This window comes from Culex pipiens, chromosome 2 (genome assembly GCF_016801865.2).
Source record: "Culex pipiens pallens isolate TS chromosome 2, TS_CPP_V2, whole genome shotgun sequence".
In the NCBI taxonomy this organism is placed as follows: Eukaryota; Metazoa; Arthropoda; class Insecta; order Diptera; family Culicidae; genus Culex; species Culex pipiens.
The window spans coordinates 53,682,336-53,698,663 of NC_068938.1; the positions used below are offsets into that span (position 1 = coordinate 53,682,336).

Sequence of the window (16,328 nt, forward strand, 5' to 3'; positions counted from 1 at the left end):
TATCTAAAACGAAGTTGACTTTATAGCTGTCGGCCACCATTGCTAGTACCAACCACTAGTGTCTTCCTTTTTATCTCGGATTAGTTTTCAAAAAGCCGTAAGAGCCAATGGTAAACAAAGCCTTTTTTGCCTCGGTATTCGACCTACTTACGGAAAACCAATTTCAAAAATTCTTAAAATTGTTCATCTACACGTCTTTTAAGTGCCACAAACTAAAAATAAATGAAATTTAATTGCAATTTGGAGAAATACGAATATTAGTGTCGGAGGTCACGGTGGCTCTTTCGGCTTTTTGAAAACTCACCCGAGTTATCTACAAGGACTTCGCCGCTCCTAAGTGTATGAAAGTATGGCACGGAGCGACGGCGCCGAATACCCATATTTACACAAAGAATTTTAGAGCGCCCGCCGCGGTATTCGAACCAGCGACCTCTGGATTGTGAGTCCAGTGCGCGGTTCGATTGATCCACACGGACGGGACGCAATTATATCTATCTATCTATATATATAAAAAAAATTCGACGGTTTTGTTCGAACGCGAATCAATTCAACACGGAACGTCGGATCGAGGTGCTCTTTGTTGCGTTGGATTCGTATAAGCCCAAGGAAAGTTCTTATACTAACTAATTGACACTTTGGCCACTCTGGAACCGATTCCGGAGCATCGGCAAATTGTATGGTGAAAGTTACGTAGAATCAAATATTGATCACAGGAGGCTGAATAAGCAAAAAAGTTAAAAAACGTAAACAAACGAAAAAGGCAGAACGAAGTTTGTCGGGTAAGGCTTGTTATTTATAAAACTTCATCAACATATTTGTAAACTTAACCCTCTACAACCCAACCCCGCCTCTAGACGGGCTTCGATTTAAAAAATCGCCAAAAATCAATTTTTCAACCAATTTTTGATCTTTAAAAAGCATTGGAAAGAAGAACTCTTGAAATTTTTGAAAATTTATGGGTTGGAAGTTTTACTTGTTTTATGTGACTTTGCCAATGTTTTTCAAAATGTCATTTTTTTTAGGGGTCAACTTTGGCTGTGTTTTTTACTAACATTTCCTATATTTTAAGTAAAAAGAAGTATGCAGTAATTTTTCTAGTGTCCCAGACTATGCCTCTACGCATTTTTTTACAATTTAAATGATAATGGTGCCATTCTATAGCAGAAAATGTGAAAAACAAGCAAAAAATTGAAAAAGTGACTGTAAAAACATGAAAAAATTAGATAGGCAAAATGTAATGATAGGTGGTAGAATAGGCCAAATACTACCAAAAACAAACATAAACTAAACAAGATAAATGCAAATTAAAATACTAAAAATGAAACAAGAAAAACATAAAACAAGAGAAGTCAAGTTTTTCGTAGAACAAAAGTTGCTCAAAATGACCTCCTGAACACGGGAAAAATAAAAAATTTCGAAAAAAAAATTTGGGCAGTAGAGGGTTAATAAAACATTGTTTCATGTAAAAAGCCACGAGAAGTTTGATTTTTAGGTAAATTAAATGCTCAGATATTCAATGCAATCGTCCCGCCCGTGTGGATCAATCGAACCGCGCACTGGACTCACAATGCAGAGGTCGCCGGTTCGAATCCCGCGGCGGGCGCTTTGAAATTCTTTGCGTAAATATGGGTATTCGGCGCCGTCGCTCCGTGCCATACTTTCATACACTTAGGAGCCCAGGGCGGCGAAGTCCTTGTAGATAAAAAGTAAGACACTAGTGGTTGGTACTAGCAATGGTGACACCGACAGCTATAAAGTCAACTTCGTTTAGATAAATAATGTGCTGAAACCAGTAGAAGATATTTGTCATGAAAAACATAATTTCTGCATGATTGTTTTTTTTTATTATTCCAACTCTAGGTGTCAGTGTGAATCATGTTCTCTAAAACTGATCACAAAGACAAATTTAAAAGTAATTTTATGGTTGTGGTATGATTGACTCATTTGACTCACTGTACAAACACTTTGATTACAAAATTATAAAACTTTTCAGCAGAACAAATACATATTATCATTTTTGAAATTTATTACATGGTTTGAAAGACAGCCTATAAATAAGAAAATTTGTATTCTTTCTTAAAATTGTATTAATTTTTCAAGCAGTCAAGCCATACATTGATCCTCAAACACATTTTTTTTTTTTTTTTGGGAGGGTGGTCCAGCCACACATCGTTGATGTTGAAACCTCTAAACTGGGCCCTCGTCCTGTCACGTCCGTCAGTAGTCTTGTCGTACATTACAACTAGAATCAGATCTGCCAATGAATTAGTACACTTCGACCAAATAAACACTGACGCTGTATGGATCTGACTCTAGAATAAATGCACAGTTGTATGTTATTCATAAGTCCAACTTATTCAATTATTCATTTAAGTCCAAATATTCATTTGCTAACTACTTTGGATTGAAAATCTAAATTTTAATCTAAAATCCTCTAAACTTAATGTTCAAAACTAAACGTTCCTTTAACTGTTGTAGTACTACTTCTATCAAAAAACAATAAAAATTTGTGAACTGATATACAAATAGGATAGAAATCGCGATTTGAAAAAGAAATGACCATTTACGTCAAAAGATCCGTAGTTCCTCGATTCGCAACAATGGTCAATACAACCATAATCCGAAAACCGTTAGTTCAACAGATCAACGAATTTTGTCCGATATCATTACATTATTGATTGATCGAGACTCTATGGACAATTTGACATAAAAGAATGCCTAGTATTCTACATCAATCAAAGTTTATTGACAGCATTACTCTAATTAACAATTGCAACTAAATTTATCATCAAAAAGATTTGGAAAGGATACAGATTTATTTTAAATGCTAATGCTAAGCAACAAATCAACTGTACTACCCTGAAGCCCCAACCTAAATCCCACGTTGTGATAGTGAAAAAGTCACAGAAGCAGCGGTTTTTTGTGCAATTGTGATATTTTCACTATCGGAGAACTACCTAGTTCACGAAGACAGCTTATCGGTCGACGCTTAAGCCCTGGGGCTGCGGCAAAGCGAGTTCTCGTAGCATGAAATGGTGTCCATAGTGCTTATAAAAAATAATGTTTACCCAAATTTTAACTAATGCACTAGGATCAAATCATGCCCCTTGACTTTACAAGGCCCAGGGAAATTGATCCTCAAATTCATGTTGACCATTAAAGTTGTTGTCCTATACAATGTTGATAATAAATATTATTCAGAACCAGAATCCGAATAATTTTCAATTATTTTTTAGATTTCCCGTTTCCCGGGAATTTTGTAACCCCGGGAAGTTGGACGCTCTACATATAAAAAAAATCTAAAATAAAAAAAAAGATTTTGTAAAGTTTTAGTCAAATCAATAATACAAAAATGTCATGAAAGCGACCGATTTGTTGGAAAGTTGCCAAAATGTGCCATTTCGGTTCGGTGATGAAATATTGAGATGCCTGTAGTTTCGCTCAAACTTAAATAAAATGAGGTCTCAAACATGAATTAGTTGTTTGACGAATTTTCCAGTTCTGAGGATGGCTGAAAAAATAAGTAGGCCAAAACGTTAACAAATTAAACACAGCATTTATTGCGCAATTCTCACTAACTTGGACTTCGCACTAAATTATTGCTATCGATCGCACTATTGCGACTTGTCACTCACCTGTCAATCGCAATTTTAAAGTGCGAATGTCCAGTTTGGTGGAAACTGCGACTGGAAATGTAAATAAACAACTGCTGATTGCCTAGTTTTCCGAATTCTTGTTGTCAAAAGTGCGAGAGAAAAGTGCGGACCAAATCCAAGTTAGAGTGCAAAAATCAATATTAATCACCGAAAATAACGCTTGGGCTTGGGAAATTTTAATTTTCTCAAAAAATGATCAAAGCGAGCCGATGTTGCTCACCTGTCAATCGCAATTTTAAAGTGCGAATGTCCAGTTTGGTGGAAACTGCGACTGGAAATGTAAATAAACAACTGCTGGTTGCCTAGTTTTTCGAATTCTTGTTGTCAAAAGTGCGAGAGAAAAGTGCGGACCAAATCCAAGTTAGAGTGCAAAAATCAATATTAATCACCAAAAATAACGCTGATCGAAAATCGACCAAAAAACATGAATTTGATGTTAAATTGAAAAATAAAAATACAGCAAAATTTACCAGGACTCGCTTATCCAAACTTTTGTGATTCTTCTCAACTTTTAAAACGTTATAACTTCTTAAAAAAGATCTCTTAGAAAAAAAATACAACTTAAACAAATATTTTCCAGCTTTTATGGAAATCACTTTGAATAAAATGCTTGAAAAGTTAAAAATATCCAACCATAATTTCATTTTTTAATAGGAAATAATCAAGCTTGCATGTGTTTTATTCGAATTTAAAAATTGCTTCTAACGTTAAAGCTGCTCATAATTCGTATTTCTCAAATCCCTTAATTCGACGTTCCCTCCAATGAAGTGAAGAAACTATCCCACTGCAGTCCAGTTAACGCTCCTCCTTTTGCGAACTGATGAGAGAACCAGCAGAGGTTTAAATTGAGTACACATTGCGCATACATTATGCAGCACATAAAAATCTTTTTCCGCTTGAGGAAATTCTCGCACTCTACTTAGGTAGTCAAGAAGCCAAGAAGCCAAACAGCAAGAAGCGTGGATTGCAAAGGGGGTGGGACAATAAATTCATTCACGCGGTGGCTATTCCCACCACGGACGGATTCCGCGAGGACGAGAACGACGACGTCGACGCGACAAGGATTAACGGTATAGTTATACGGCCGCGAGTTGGTGCACCACCTTGTGTTTATATATTTATACACCTACTATAACAACTGAACCGAAGAGCCCGGGTCACATTATCCCGGTGACCCACCAGCGCTACTATTGAGTCTACTCACCAGCGTAATGGGGGTGCTTTTCAGCTTGGTCCAGGATATTCGGAACGACACGTGATTGCACCAGGCCGACGTGAGCCGCAGCCACGAGGGCAGCTCGAGCAGATCGGTGAGCACATTCTCGTCCAGCTGCAGGTTCGAGAGTTCGCCCTCGCCGCGGAACGCACTCAGGTTCACCTTGTCCGGCGATAAATTCTTGGTGTAGCTGCAGGGAAGGGAAAAAAAGTGAGGAAAGAAAACGCGTGCTTGAGTGGAAGATATTGTATGGTAATTCTAAATAAATAAATGGGCTGGCGAGGGCGGAAGGTCGTTCGAGGAACCTGCACAAATTTGTGTCGTAGGGGAGTTTGGGTTTGCTTAAAAATAAATCCAAAGTCGAGAAAAAATATGCCCAAAATATCCCCAACTTCCCCGTTCCCAATATTACGGTGACAGACATTTCGAGGGCACGTGAGCGACCGACCGGCGGAACGTATTTTCTCCAGTTATAGACACGATTCTGCAGCACGCGATGCGCGTCGTCGAAAACAGGTGTTTGCGTCACAGCGGCGTATTTGGGTACGAGCAATATGTGTAAAAAGTTATTGTGTTCGGAGGAGGAACGTTTGAAGTAAACGCACATTAGGCGGTAAGCATGTGGACGAAAATGGATGAATAAATGTATTGTCTTCCGAACAGATAAGATAAACGATGAGCATTCACGAAAAATTGTCCTTATATGAACGGTTTTATAAATCTATTTTCTTTTGTTTTATTCTTTAGATGGAATTGTTCCATGCATTCTTAGTTCAACCATGTAGAGAACTAATGGTCCGATTTTAAATCATAAAATATGAAACATTCGTGAAATTTTCCGAATTTCTCGAAAACAATATTTTCAATATTTTTAAATCAAGACTAACATTTCAAAAGAGCGTAATATTGAATGTTTGGCCCTTTTGAATGTTAGTCTTGATTTTTTTTAAATTTTGTTTTCAAAAGGATCGGAAAATTTCACCAATGTTTCATATTTTAACATTGTAAATCGGACCATTAGTTGATGAGTTATCGACATTAGGAAATGGTGGGTTGTTTGGGTAAGATTAGAAAACATAAATTTTCCTGTTTTTAAACCTTTGCATTGCAATATTTCAGCAACTAAAGGTCGTATCAACAAAGTCCGAAGAAGCAAAATATAGAGAATTTGCTCAGCTTTTCATATAATTTTCAAAAGTGGGCAAACATGGCACTTATTTAAAAAAAATAAATACCGCGTCTTTTTTCAAAAAAGTTACCTAAAAATTGCTATAACATGAAAACGGTGCACTTTATCAAAATTTCACTAGAATACTTTTTGATTGCAAATTTAATTTTACATCGAAAAATGAAGTTGAAAAATTTTGCGACCAATATTCGATTTTTTGAAAAAAAAATCAGTATTGATTTAAAAAATCATAACTCGATCGAAGATTTTTTGCCCGTCCTGCAAATTTCTGATAAGTTGGCATTTGATGTCCCCTAAAACATTTCAGAAAATGAAAAAAATTAAAAAAAAGTGTTTTTTTTTGAAAATCAAATTTTAGTGACAAAAAGTGAAACTAAAAAACCCCAAAAAAAAATATGTATTATTTTTTTAGTGTAGTCCTTATCCATACCTACAACTTTGCCAAAGAAACCAAAGATACAGATTTTGAACTTTCATTTATCATTTTTGTATGGACAGCTGCCATATTTGTATGGAAAATTATATGGACAAACTAATAATGCCAAATGGCTTCTTTCTGAAGGCACCAACAAAGTTTCAACCGGATTAAAAAATACAAAATAAAACGAATGACCGAAATCTCAGAGAATTGCTCACTACTTTTGTCAAAAGTTTACATAATTTCTAAGAAATTCATAAAAATATATTTGGGTCATTTCTTCCCAAGTGACCACGCGTCCGACGTCGACCTTCACCAAATCTGCTCATATTTGGTATGGGGTTGTTTTTGCTTCAAAAACAAAGAATCTCAAGTTTGGTGACATTTGGTCCATCCCGTAGCACCTAAAAAAACATAACAAAAAGTTAGGCCTTGAATTTGTTTTTTTTTTAATTTTTGAATAAATGCATGTTTAAAATTTAATTTATGCCCAAAAAACAAAAACAGTTCTAAGATCATAAAAATCAGTTCCTTTGAAAAAAATCTATCGATTTCTTGATTTGAAGCTTTATTAGAAATACATTAATCTTAAAACTGTTTTTGTTTTTTTTTTTTTTTGGCATGAATTAAATTTAGGCAATTTACTTATTTTCTTTCCGAAATTAAAAAAATCAAATCAAATTTTAAGGCCTACTGTGTTCTAACGCAATATATTGGAGCAATTTTAGCTCAAATCAGGATTTTTTCTGGTACTTTTGTACCCGACCTTCTCCGATTTCAATGAAACTTTGTAGGCCTATATAAACCATTTTTTGTGTATATGGAGCCGATTGTACTCGAAAATAACATTGGAGAAAGGTGCAAGTGTTTCAAATATTTTTGAATTTTGTAATTTAAAAATTACTGTATCTCGAAGCCGTTGCATCGTATCAAAAAGTGGTCAAAGACAAACTTGTAGGAAATTGGAGGGGCTTTCTGAAAAAAATACACTGAAACAAAAATATACGCCACTTCTATGAGATTTTTTGCCTTTCTTACTAAAGAAAGGTAAAGGTTTTACTTTAAGGCTGGACGTCATTTTCATCTTCGTAAATATTACGATTCAGCATGAATTTTCATCGGAAAATCGTCAAAAAATCACACTGCATCGATTTTCGACGCTCTATCGATTCACCTTGACAGAACTCGTCTATCTCCAACCCTCGAATTTTGAGAAAATAAATTCCGTGGAGTTCGAGTGATGTCCGTGTGTGGTAAAATTTTTGCCAAATTTTGTGTCGCGTAGTCCTCGGCTCCCCTATTTTCGATTTTGATTGTTCCAAGTGCATTTGAAAGCTGGTGTGCTGAACAAGGGTCATTTTGAGACCGAATTTCGAAATATCCATCTGTTTTAGGATGCGGCCAGACTTTTCGACGAAAAACACAGTTTTCAAATGAAAATAAGGTCAAAATTTTCATTTTCATATCTTTTATTTATCTCAAAAATTGCATTTTTCGATCTCTACAACCTCCCAAATTTTCATCCAGATCCATAATCTGGTTCTGGAGTTAGAGCCGTTTGATTAACCTACCAAAAGACAAAAAAAATCCCTAAAAAAAGGTAAAAGCCCACCTAACGACCTTCGCCAACACTTTTCATTTCCGATTTTATCCGAAATTTCTTTCTACATTCATAGTACAGACCATGAGTGAGCATCTGAAACAAATTTGACATCTATCGGCAATCCGGATCAATTTTTAGAGCGATTTACTTTTTGCCTTTCTTACTAAAGAAAGGTATAGGTTTTACTTTATGGCTGGACGTCATTTTCGTCTTCTTAAATATTACGATTCAGCATGAATTTTCATCGGAAAAATCGTCAAAAAATCACACTGCATCGTTTTTTGACGCTTCGTCGCCAAGTCGACAAGTTGTCAAGTTGAGCTTCGAATACTGGCGCGAGAATGCTGGCGCATATATTTTGTGGCTCGACTTATACTCGTTTTGTAGTAGCTTGTCTACCGATGTTTCCTACAACATGTAAGATATCGTAGATTTTCGGTTTCTTTTGCCCTGTCCGTTTTTGCATAACTTTCCAATGTTTATGCATAAACTTTTGTGACATGAGACATTCATCCGGCTACAATCAATTTGTTTCCCGTGAGCTCCTTAAATCGCCTAAAAGTAGACTTAATTTTTTCGCGATTTCGTAAGTTTATTTAACAGGGTTTATTGGATTCCAATAGGAGCTTTCTAAGCTTTTCATCGTTTATATCGTTTTCAAAGTTTTCAATGCTGGCGACGCCAATGGCTTTCTACACAGCAAATTCGGATGTTCGTTTTCAGTTAATATTTACTGAAAACTGCACTACTGACATTTTCAGTTAGTTTTTCGCTGAACATCAGTTAAAATTTGTATGGAGCTGTCAAAGTTTTCTGAAATTTCAGCAAGTTTTCGTTTACTGAAAATTTCAGTAGTGCAGATTTCAGTAAATTTAACTGAATTCAGTAATGAGTGTGTGTGTGTACCTAAGGTACTCGCGATTGAGTGTGTAGTGGTGCGGTTGTAAAAATAGCTATCTCTGACTCTGTCACTTTCGTAGAAGTTGAATGGCTATCTTTCCTGCACCGTGCGGCACACGCGGTTCACTTGTACCTCGGTTATTCTTTACGCCTGCTTTGCTCGGTACGATGGTACGATGAACCAAAATACCAACACACAAAAGGGCTCGTACCGAAGCTAGAAAACCAAAACCGCGGTGTGCGTTGTCACTGACGCATGGGAAGCTTGCTATGCTCGCGTTTGATTAATAATATGTACGATTACAAATATTATTTTCGTGAAAATTGCGTTTTTTATTTCTTTTGAAAAGCATATTATTTATAATACTTTGCTTTCATCATTAGACTTTCTTTTGTACTGACGTTATAAATAAACAAAGTCGTTGTTATGAATTTAAAGAAGAAGTTCTACTATAGAGCTTTATGACGTTTCGCGTACACATACTAGCGCACCATTTGATTTTGCTGGCCGGACAAAATTTAACCTCACTTTTTTTTCGTGTACGTACACGCAATACATACGCACGTAGATTACTCTACTGTTATATTCTTTAGTAAGAAAGGCTCTATCTCACCCCAGGTGGGATTAAATCGGGTTTTGATTTTTAAGTTTAAAAGTTAAATTTCAAGGTGATGTCACAATTTTTCTTCGTTCAAAATTTTTGAGGAAATATGCCTTTGACAGCTTTTCAATTGGTTGTATGGGCTTACAGATATATGTTTGATTACATTGCTCATAACTGAAAATAGAATATTTTTTCAGTGTGGTAGAAACCTGGATAGTAATTAAGCGTACGTAAATATTAAAACGAGTCAAATTGAAAACCTGTCAAAGCCAAACTTATGGGAAAATGGATGGATTAGTAAAACATTTCTAGAGTTTTTTTTTTTTTTTTGAAAAGGTCCAATAAACCAAATTTTCAGTTTTTTTTTTCTATGTAAGTTCAGCATCAACACTTCCCGTGCTCCTAATCCTTATTCCTGCCCGGTGAATGGTGGAGTTGGGTGCGGCCGGCAATGGATGGCTTTCATGGTGCTGGCTGTCCTGTCCTGGTAGAATTGGTTTTAATTCCTTTTAATCAATTTCTAAGCAACCTGGGCTGGATAATCATCACACAAACATGACGAAATCCAGTCTCCAACCCGCTAAGATCACCATCTCCATGCGAATGCGAATGCGAATAAACCAAATTTTCAGTTTTTGCTTTTTGGGTGTTTTTTAATACTTCTGACTCAAGGCGGTTTCAAAAACACCCAAAAAGCAAAAACTGTCAATTTGGTTTATTCGACCTTTAAAAAAAACTCCAGAATTTGCTAATAATGTTTTACAAACTATCTTATGGGTTTGTAAACTTTGTCAGTAAATCAGGCACGATTAAGTTAATTCTTTTTACGCAAACTAACTTTCAATCTTTTCCCACCATTAAGCTTGGCAATTCTGGGCCATCAATTACGCTACGAAATACCGGAAACGTTGTCGATTGTCTGACCCTCTGCCTTGACTTTAGCCAACTTTGCGCTATTAACCCTGCTGGAAGTGGCAACACGAGAATAATATCCGGCCACTGACGAGGCTTTATCCTGGGCAAATGAGTTGTTTTCCCGCTTCTGCTTTCGTTGTTCCAAACTCTGAACTATGTTTAATTATCATTATGAATGCTGTCGCTTTTACCTGCAAAAGGATGATCACTTCAACAGAATGCATATTTTTAATTTATTTTTTTCTGTCATATAACATTAGTTATTACCTTATTCCAAGAAAACAGAATATTGAAAGTAAAAATTATTTGAAAGGATTTATTAAACCGTATGCTCAGTAGAGAAACTCACCTGAGCCTAAGGTTTCGTAGAAATGTTTGAAAGCAATAAAGCTGGGCGAACCCAAGCCGGTCTTTGTGGACTGCCAACAACAACGGTCGTATACTTTCATCATTCAGAGCTTCGCCGGAAAAACAGAGTGTGTCACATGAGGTTGCTTTTCGCTCACGTTAATTGATTTTCCTGCTTTATTTGCTTATCTTTTCTCTTGGGCTTTGAGAGAGAGCAGAAAAAAAGACCCGACAAACTAACAAAGGTGAGACTTGCAATTCTGGTTTGCAAACATCTGTATAGAAATTGAAACAAAAATGTGATTTTAAAATCATCAAAATTCAGTAAATACATTTGCACAATAACCCGATTTACAAGAAAAGTTGTGCCAATTTTTGTTCGCAAAACTGATGGCGCAGCCCAAAATAGGAACTCGGGCCAAAACTATGGACCATTTTTGCAACTTCGTTATCGCGTTGTTTGGATTATACCTACCAGCCAAGTTAGTGCAGAGCGTTGTCAACCGTATCGTCGCCCACTTTTTCGCCAAAATTCGTCTCCTTTCGTCCTTTTTTGTCGGTGGTGTCAATTTTGGAACCATGCCAAAAACAAAACGGCCAGGACCAACGAAAATGATCCATGGAAAATCGTTGGGTGGGAAAAGGGGTGAGAGGAATACGTCCTGTGTATGTGTGGGAGGGTATTTTTTTTGTGTGTCTCGATTTTGGGAGGCATACAGGAAGACGACTTTCGGCTTATTTCTCTTGAGACAGTGTGATTTTGTGAGTATGTATGTGTGTAGCTGAGTCCATCCCACTGCGGATGTGAATAAGTAATGCAGTTTTGGACGTTCCACTAACTTATTTTTGCTTTTATTGCACATGGAATAATATCAAAACAAATTAAAATACTGCATAAACGGCTTTGAAATTAGGCATCACAATTCATAACAGTGTCCAAAAAGGTAGTAATGAATATTTGTAAAAAATGCTATAATTCATACAATTTCATCGGTCACCTAATGTTTGAATTGATTTTAAATTTTGAAGTTATTTTTTCACAAAAGTATAATTTTTTAACATTTAAAATCGGACCAATAGTTTCCGAAATATGTTCATTTGAAAATTACAGGCTAATTAGATGACACTTAGCCAAATTCATTTTGATCGATTCGAATTCTTTGTAAAGCTGTATCTCAGAAAATAATAGCCCAATTTTCAAACTTCCAGAGAGAAAATTGCACGAAATGTTCTCAGCTTTTATGAAAAAACGTTTTTCAGCGGTGCTTTTCCTTCAAGACTTCTTGATTTATTTTGAAAATGCAAAAAAAAAAACAAAAGAAATCAAAAATGTTTACTAAACACTAAAAGTAGCTATAACTCGAAAACGGTACATTTGATCAAAAAAAATGAGGTACTTTTTACTTGCAAATCGATTTTGCTTTTAAACATTTTTTAAAATTTTGTCCAGGTTTTCGATATTTTTCAAAAATACGATTTTTCTAAAATTTATATCTCCTAAACCAGATTTTGCACCATCACGCACTATGGCTCAGAAGAAGTCTTTTTAGTCCCTTAAAACATATCAGAAAAAAAAATCCTTTATTAATAATTTATAAAAAGTTATTTCAAAAAACGGTAATTTATAAAAAGTTATTTCAAAAAACGGTTTTTCCCATGTACCTATTTTTCGGCAAATTTTAAACATAACCTACAACTTTTCCGAAGACATCAAATCGATCAGAAAATCCCTTTTTTTCGTAATTCAAATATTTTCAGAAAACAGAATGTTACAGTATTCCAACAGTTTTGTTCATTTAATTGTTTTATGTATTTGTATTTAAGGCCGCTGCAAATATTTTTTGGGGCAAAAAAATTAATAACAAGCTATGGTTTCAACATTTGAATGAAAAAAATGTTTTAAAGTGCGTTTTACACCTGCCCAGTTGTTTTGCAATCATTAGTTTTCAAAATATCCAATTATCGCCGAAAAAAAAACTTTTTGCTGTACTGTAAATTGGAATTCCACAAAAATTGAAAATATTTTTGATCGATCCCAGACATGCTAAATATGATTTTAAACGCAGGAAAATGCATTTCTAATGGTTTTCAGTTGGTTAGACATCTATTTGCTTTAAAATTGTGTAGTTTTTTGAAAAAAATATTTTTTTTGCCCTCCGATTTTTCGAATTAATTTTGAAGAGGGGCCTCCGACCCCCCGGAGCGACTTTGATTTTGAAAAATATTTGCAACGGCCTTATTGAAATAAACAAAACAAATTAAACAAACATTGAAATCTGTTTTTTTGAGTTCCAATCACGGTCTGGTAACACCTGCAATAGAAAACTGAGAGAATAGCTCTACCAAAATAAAATGATTCACAGAAAAAAATTATGGTAATATTCATCAGGAAATGGTGACAGAATTTGTGTCGAAAAAAATGTGTAATATTACATTCATCAGGTTCACATTTTTACATATTTTTTAGGTAATATTACTCAAAAAAGAGGAAATATTCAACCTACCAAATTTTCATCATTCCAAAATTCCACTTTTTTTGCTGTGTAAATTAAAGCTCTCGCGGGTGAACCACCACACAATTGTGTCCATTCGTTTCTTTAAACAGTTCATCCCATTGAGTGGCTTATATTTAATTGAATGCACAAGTAGTATTTAATTGAATGCACTTGTGCCATCCCTTTTTTTTTTGTTCAGATATTTTATCCATAAATTTATAATTTGTTTTTCTTTAAAATGCTGCACACCAACAAATCGACGTTGTCGTGCTATCTTGTCGCACGTCGCTTTTTGACGTTCCTAGAAAAAACGCGTTTTAATATTTGACCTGGCATAAACAACAACACGTTTTGTTTAGTTGACCATTCTGAAGTTTGGTTGAATTTGGTTGCCGGATTCCCGAGTTATAATTACAAATGTTTACAGACTATATGTACTAGGGTGGGTACGGATTTTAAAAAGTTCTCAGATCAAGTTCTGGTGTGGTTACCCTTGTAGGGCATACCCATAGAGACTCTCACGCCAAATTTCAGCTCATTTGGTTGAAAACTGGCTTGTCTCAAGCGGGTTCAAGTTTACATGGAAATTACTATGGGAAATTTTGAATTTTCGTTGATTCGCTCCTACAGGCCTGGGGAAACCAGGTAGAAACTTCTAGGATGGCCAGAAATGAGCGGAATGGTCTGGAGAACAACTTTCCCTAAGAGACCAGGTCGATTCGTTCAACCCCCATCGAGCTCAACGGCAATACATCCGGGGTTTTCGGAACCAACGGTTTTCCCCAGAAAAGCATCAAATTTTCCTTAGCATGCTATGAATGTTTGATGAACACCGCGGCGCCACATGTCAAACAGCTACCACGTGGACCAGCATCGCCTATAAAAAATTACTTTTTATTACTTTTTGAACTATAGAATTATCATTTATGGTGATCCTGGTATTATTTGGCTGTATTCTAAACCTCCAAATCCGGAAAAAAAACTGTTATGGTGCAAATTTCACAATCACGTGGTAGCTGTTTGACATGTGGCGCCGCGGTGTTCATCAAACATTCATAGCATGCTAAGGAAAATTTGATGCTTTTCTGGGGAAAACCGTTGGTTCCGAAAACCCCGGATGTATTGCCGTTGAGCTCGATGGGGGTTGAACGAATCGACCTGGTCTCTTAGGGAAAGTTGTTCTCCAGACCATTCCGCTCATTTCTGGCCATCCTAGAAGTTTCTACCTGGTTTCCCCAGGCCTGTAGGAGCGAATCAACGAAAATTCAAAATTTCCCATAGTAATTTCCATGTAAACTTGAACCCGCTTGAGACAAGCCAGTTTTCAACCAAATGAGCTGAAATTTGGCGTGAGAGTCCCTATGGGTATGCCCTACAAGGGGAACCACACCAGAACTTGATCTGAGAACTTTTTAAAATCAGTACCCACCCTAATATGTACGTGTGTCAAACGTGTTCTGACCTGAAATTCTTTTGGCCAGGGAGTGTCAATATAGCACGACAAGATTGAAACTTCTTTCATATGAAAAGTGACAATTATGCACGGAGTTTTTTTCAGTTTTTATTGAATATCTCAGCATTGAAATCGAATTTTGGGGATCTGTGAAAGTCAAAAATGAAGCATTGAGAGCTGCATAAAATGGCGTTCTTAACTCAATTTGATCCAAAATGCACTTGCGACAACGGCGAAATTATGGTCTTCGTTTCGATGCCTCTGTGTTCTCTCATGCTATAAATACTATATATAATATTTATAATACTATAAAGGAATCCAAGGAAGCTTAACACAAGAGAGGATAGAGGCATCGATTTGCTGAAGAACGGTATTGAAAAGGAAATTCAATCATGAAAAAAAAATCAATTTCGTCTATAAACAAAAAAAAACGACCAGGTCGAGAATTTAAAATCCGTTTAAAGCGCTACCTTGTATTTCACCTAGCCACTGCCATCACTAAACGCTATAAATTTTGCTCAAATGCATAGATCTTCCGAATGACGAAACATAATTATACCGGGATCGGCATCCCGGAGGAATTCCACCCTCGCCTCTTTTTCCCATCCCATCGCCATTCTGAAACCGTTGGCTGATGAAAATTCATTCCGTTATTTCGGTATTCATGTGCTGTCCTCATCTCTCTGTCTCTCTATCCCCCTCCCCCTCACAATTTCCTCCCTCTCTGGGGTCAAACATCCGCCGTTCCGTCCCGTTTGAGTTGCCGTTGATGAAAGATGAAACACGTGAACCGATTACAGTATCTGGGGCCTGCTAGCTGCTCTACCTGTTTTTGTCCCATTCCATGAATGGTCTATCGCCTCCATCAACATTCTCACGTTCCAGAATTGGCTGGCTGTTGCACCTCGTCGGGACAGTAGCAGCAGCAGGTGTCTGTGTACCGTATACTCGGATGGCTAACCAATTCCTGTCCAGTGTACCGGGTCGGTCGTGTCCAGAAGTTGAGTCATGGCCACGTGCAGACGGCGATCCCCGAACCGATACAGTTTCTCCCTCATCACCATCAGAAGGGGGGTGTAATAAGTTATTCCATAGCCATCGGAATTAATAATAATAATATACATCAGAAATTCAGCAGAGACGACCCCGCTGGTGCTGCTTGGGTCCTGTCGTCAGGTGGAGGTGTTTTAGTAAGCTCTTAGCACAGAGAAATAGGAGAAACCCATCAGTCAGTTGGCGGGGTCTAAAGTCCAGAGCAAATAGGTGGTCCTGGGTGAGTGGATGGTGAAAGGCTATTGCAATTCGAAGGCTCCCTGGTTTGAGCCACCGGAACGTGTTTTCATCTTCTTGGTGCGGATGTGGATGAAATGCACCGTGAGAAACGCGTGGATTGACACCATCCAAACTATAGGACTAATCGTGACGATATTTAAATATTACATCGCGAATTTATTTTTGAACAGCTTCCTGCTAATTTTCTTCTTGCTTTTTGAAGGAAAATTTTAACATTCATTTTTTAAGTCGGAGACA

General features: G+C 36.6%; 1 protein-coding gene across 3 annotated transcripts in view; it reads right to left on the minus strand.

The window, feature by feature from the left end:
* LOC120427952 (UHRF1-binding protein 1-like) overlaps window positions 1–16,328 on the minus strand; it is a 55,670-nt gene that overhangs the window by 23,213 nt on the left and 16,129 nt on the right. For all 3 annotated transcript variants that reach the window (XR_005607018.2, XR_005607017.2, XM_039592904.2), the window contains exon 2: window positions 4,861–5,062. Coding sequence is in view for 1 of the 3 variants with exons in the window: in XM_039592904.2 (XP_039448838.1) it covers window positions 4,861–5,062 (202 nt within the window). In the remaining 2 variants the exon portion in view is untranslated. The remainder of the gene's footprint in view (window positions 1–4,860; window positions 5,063–16,328) is intronic.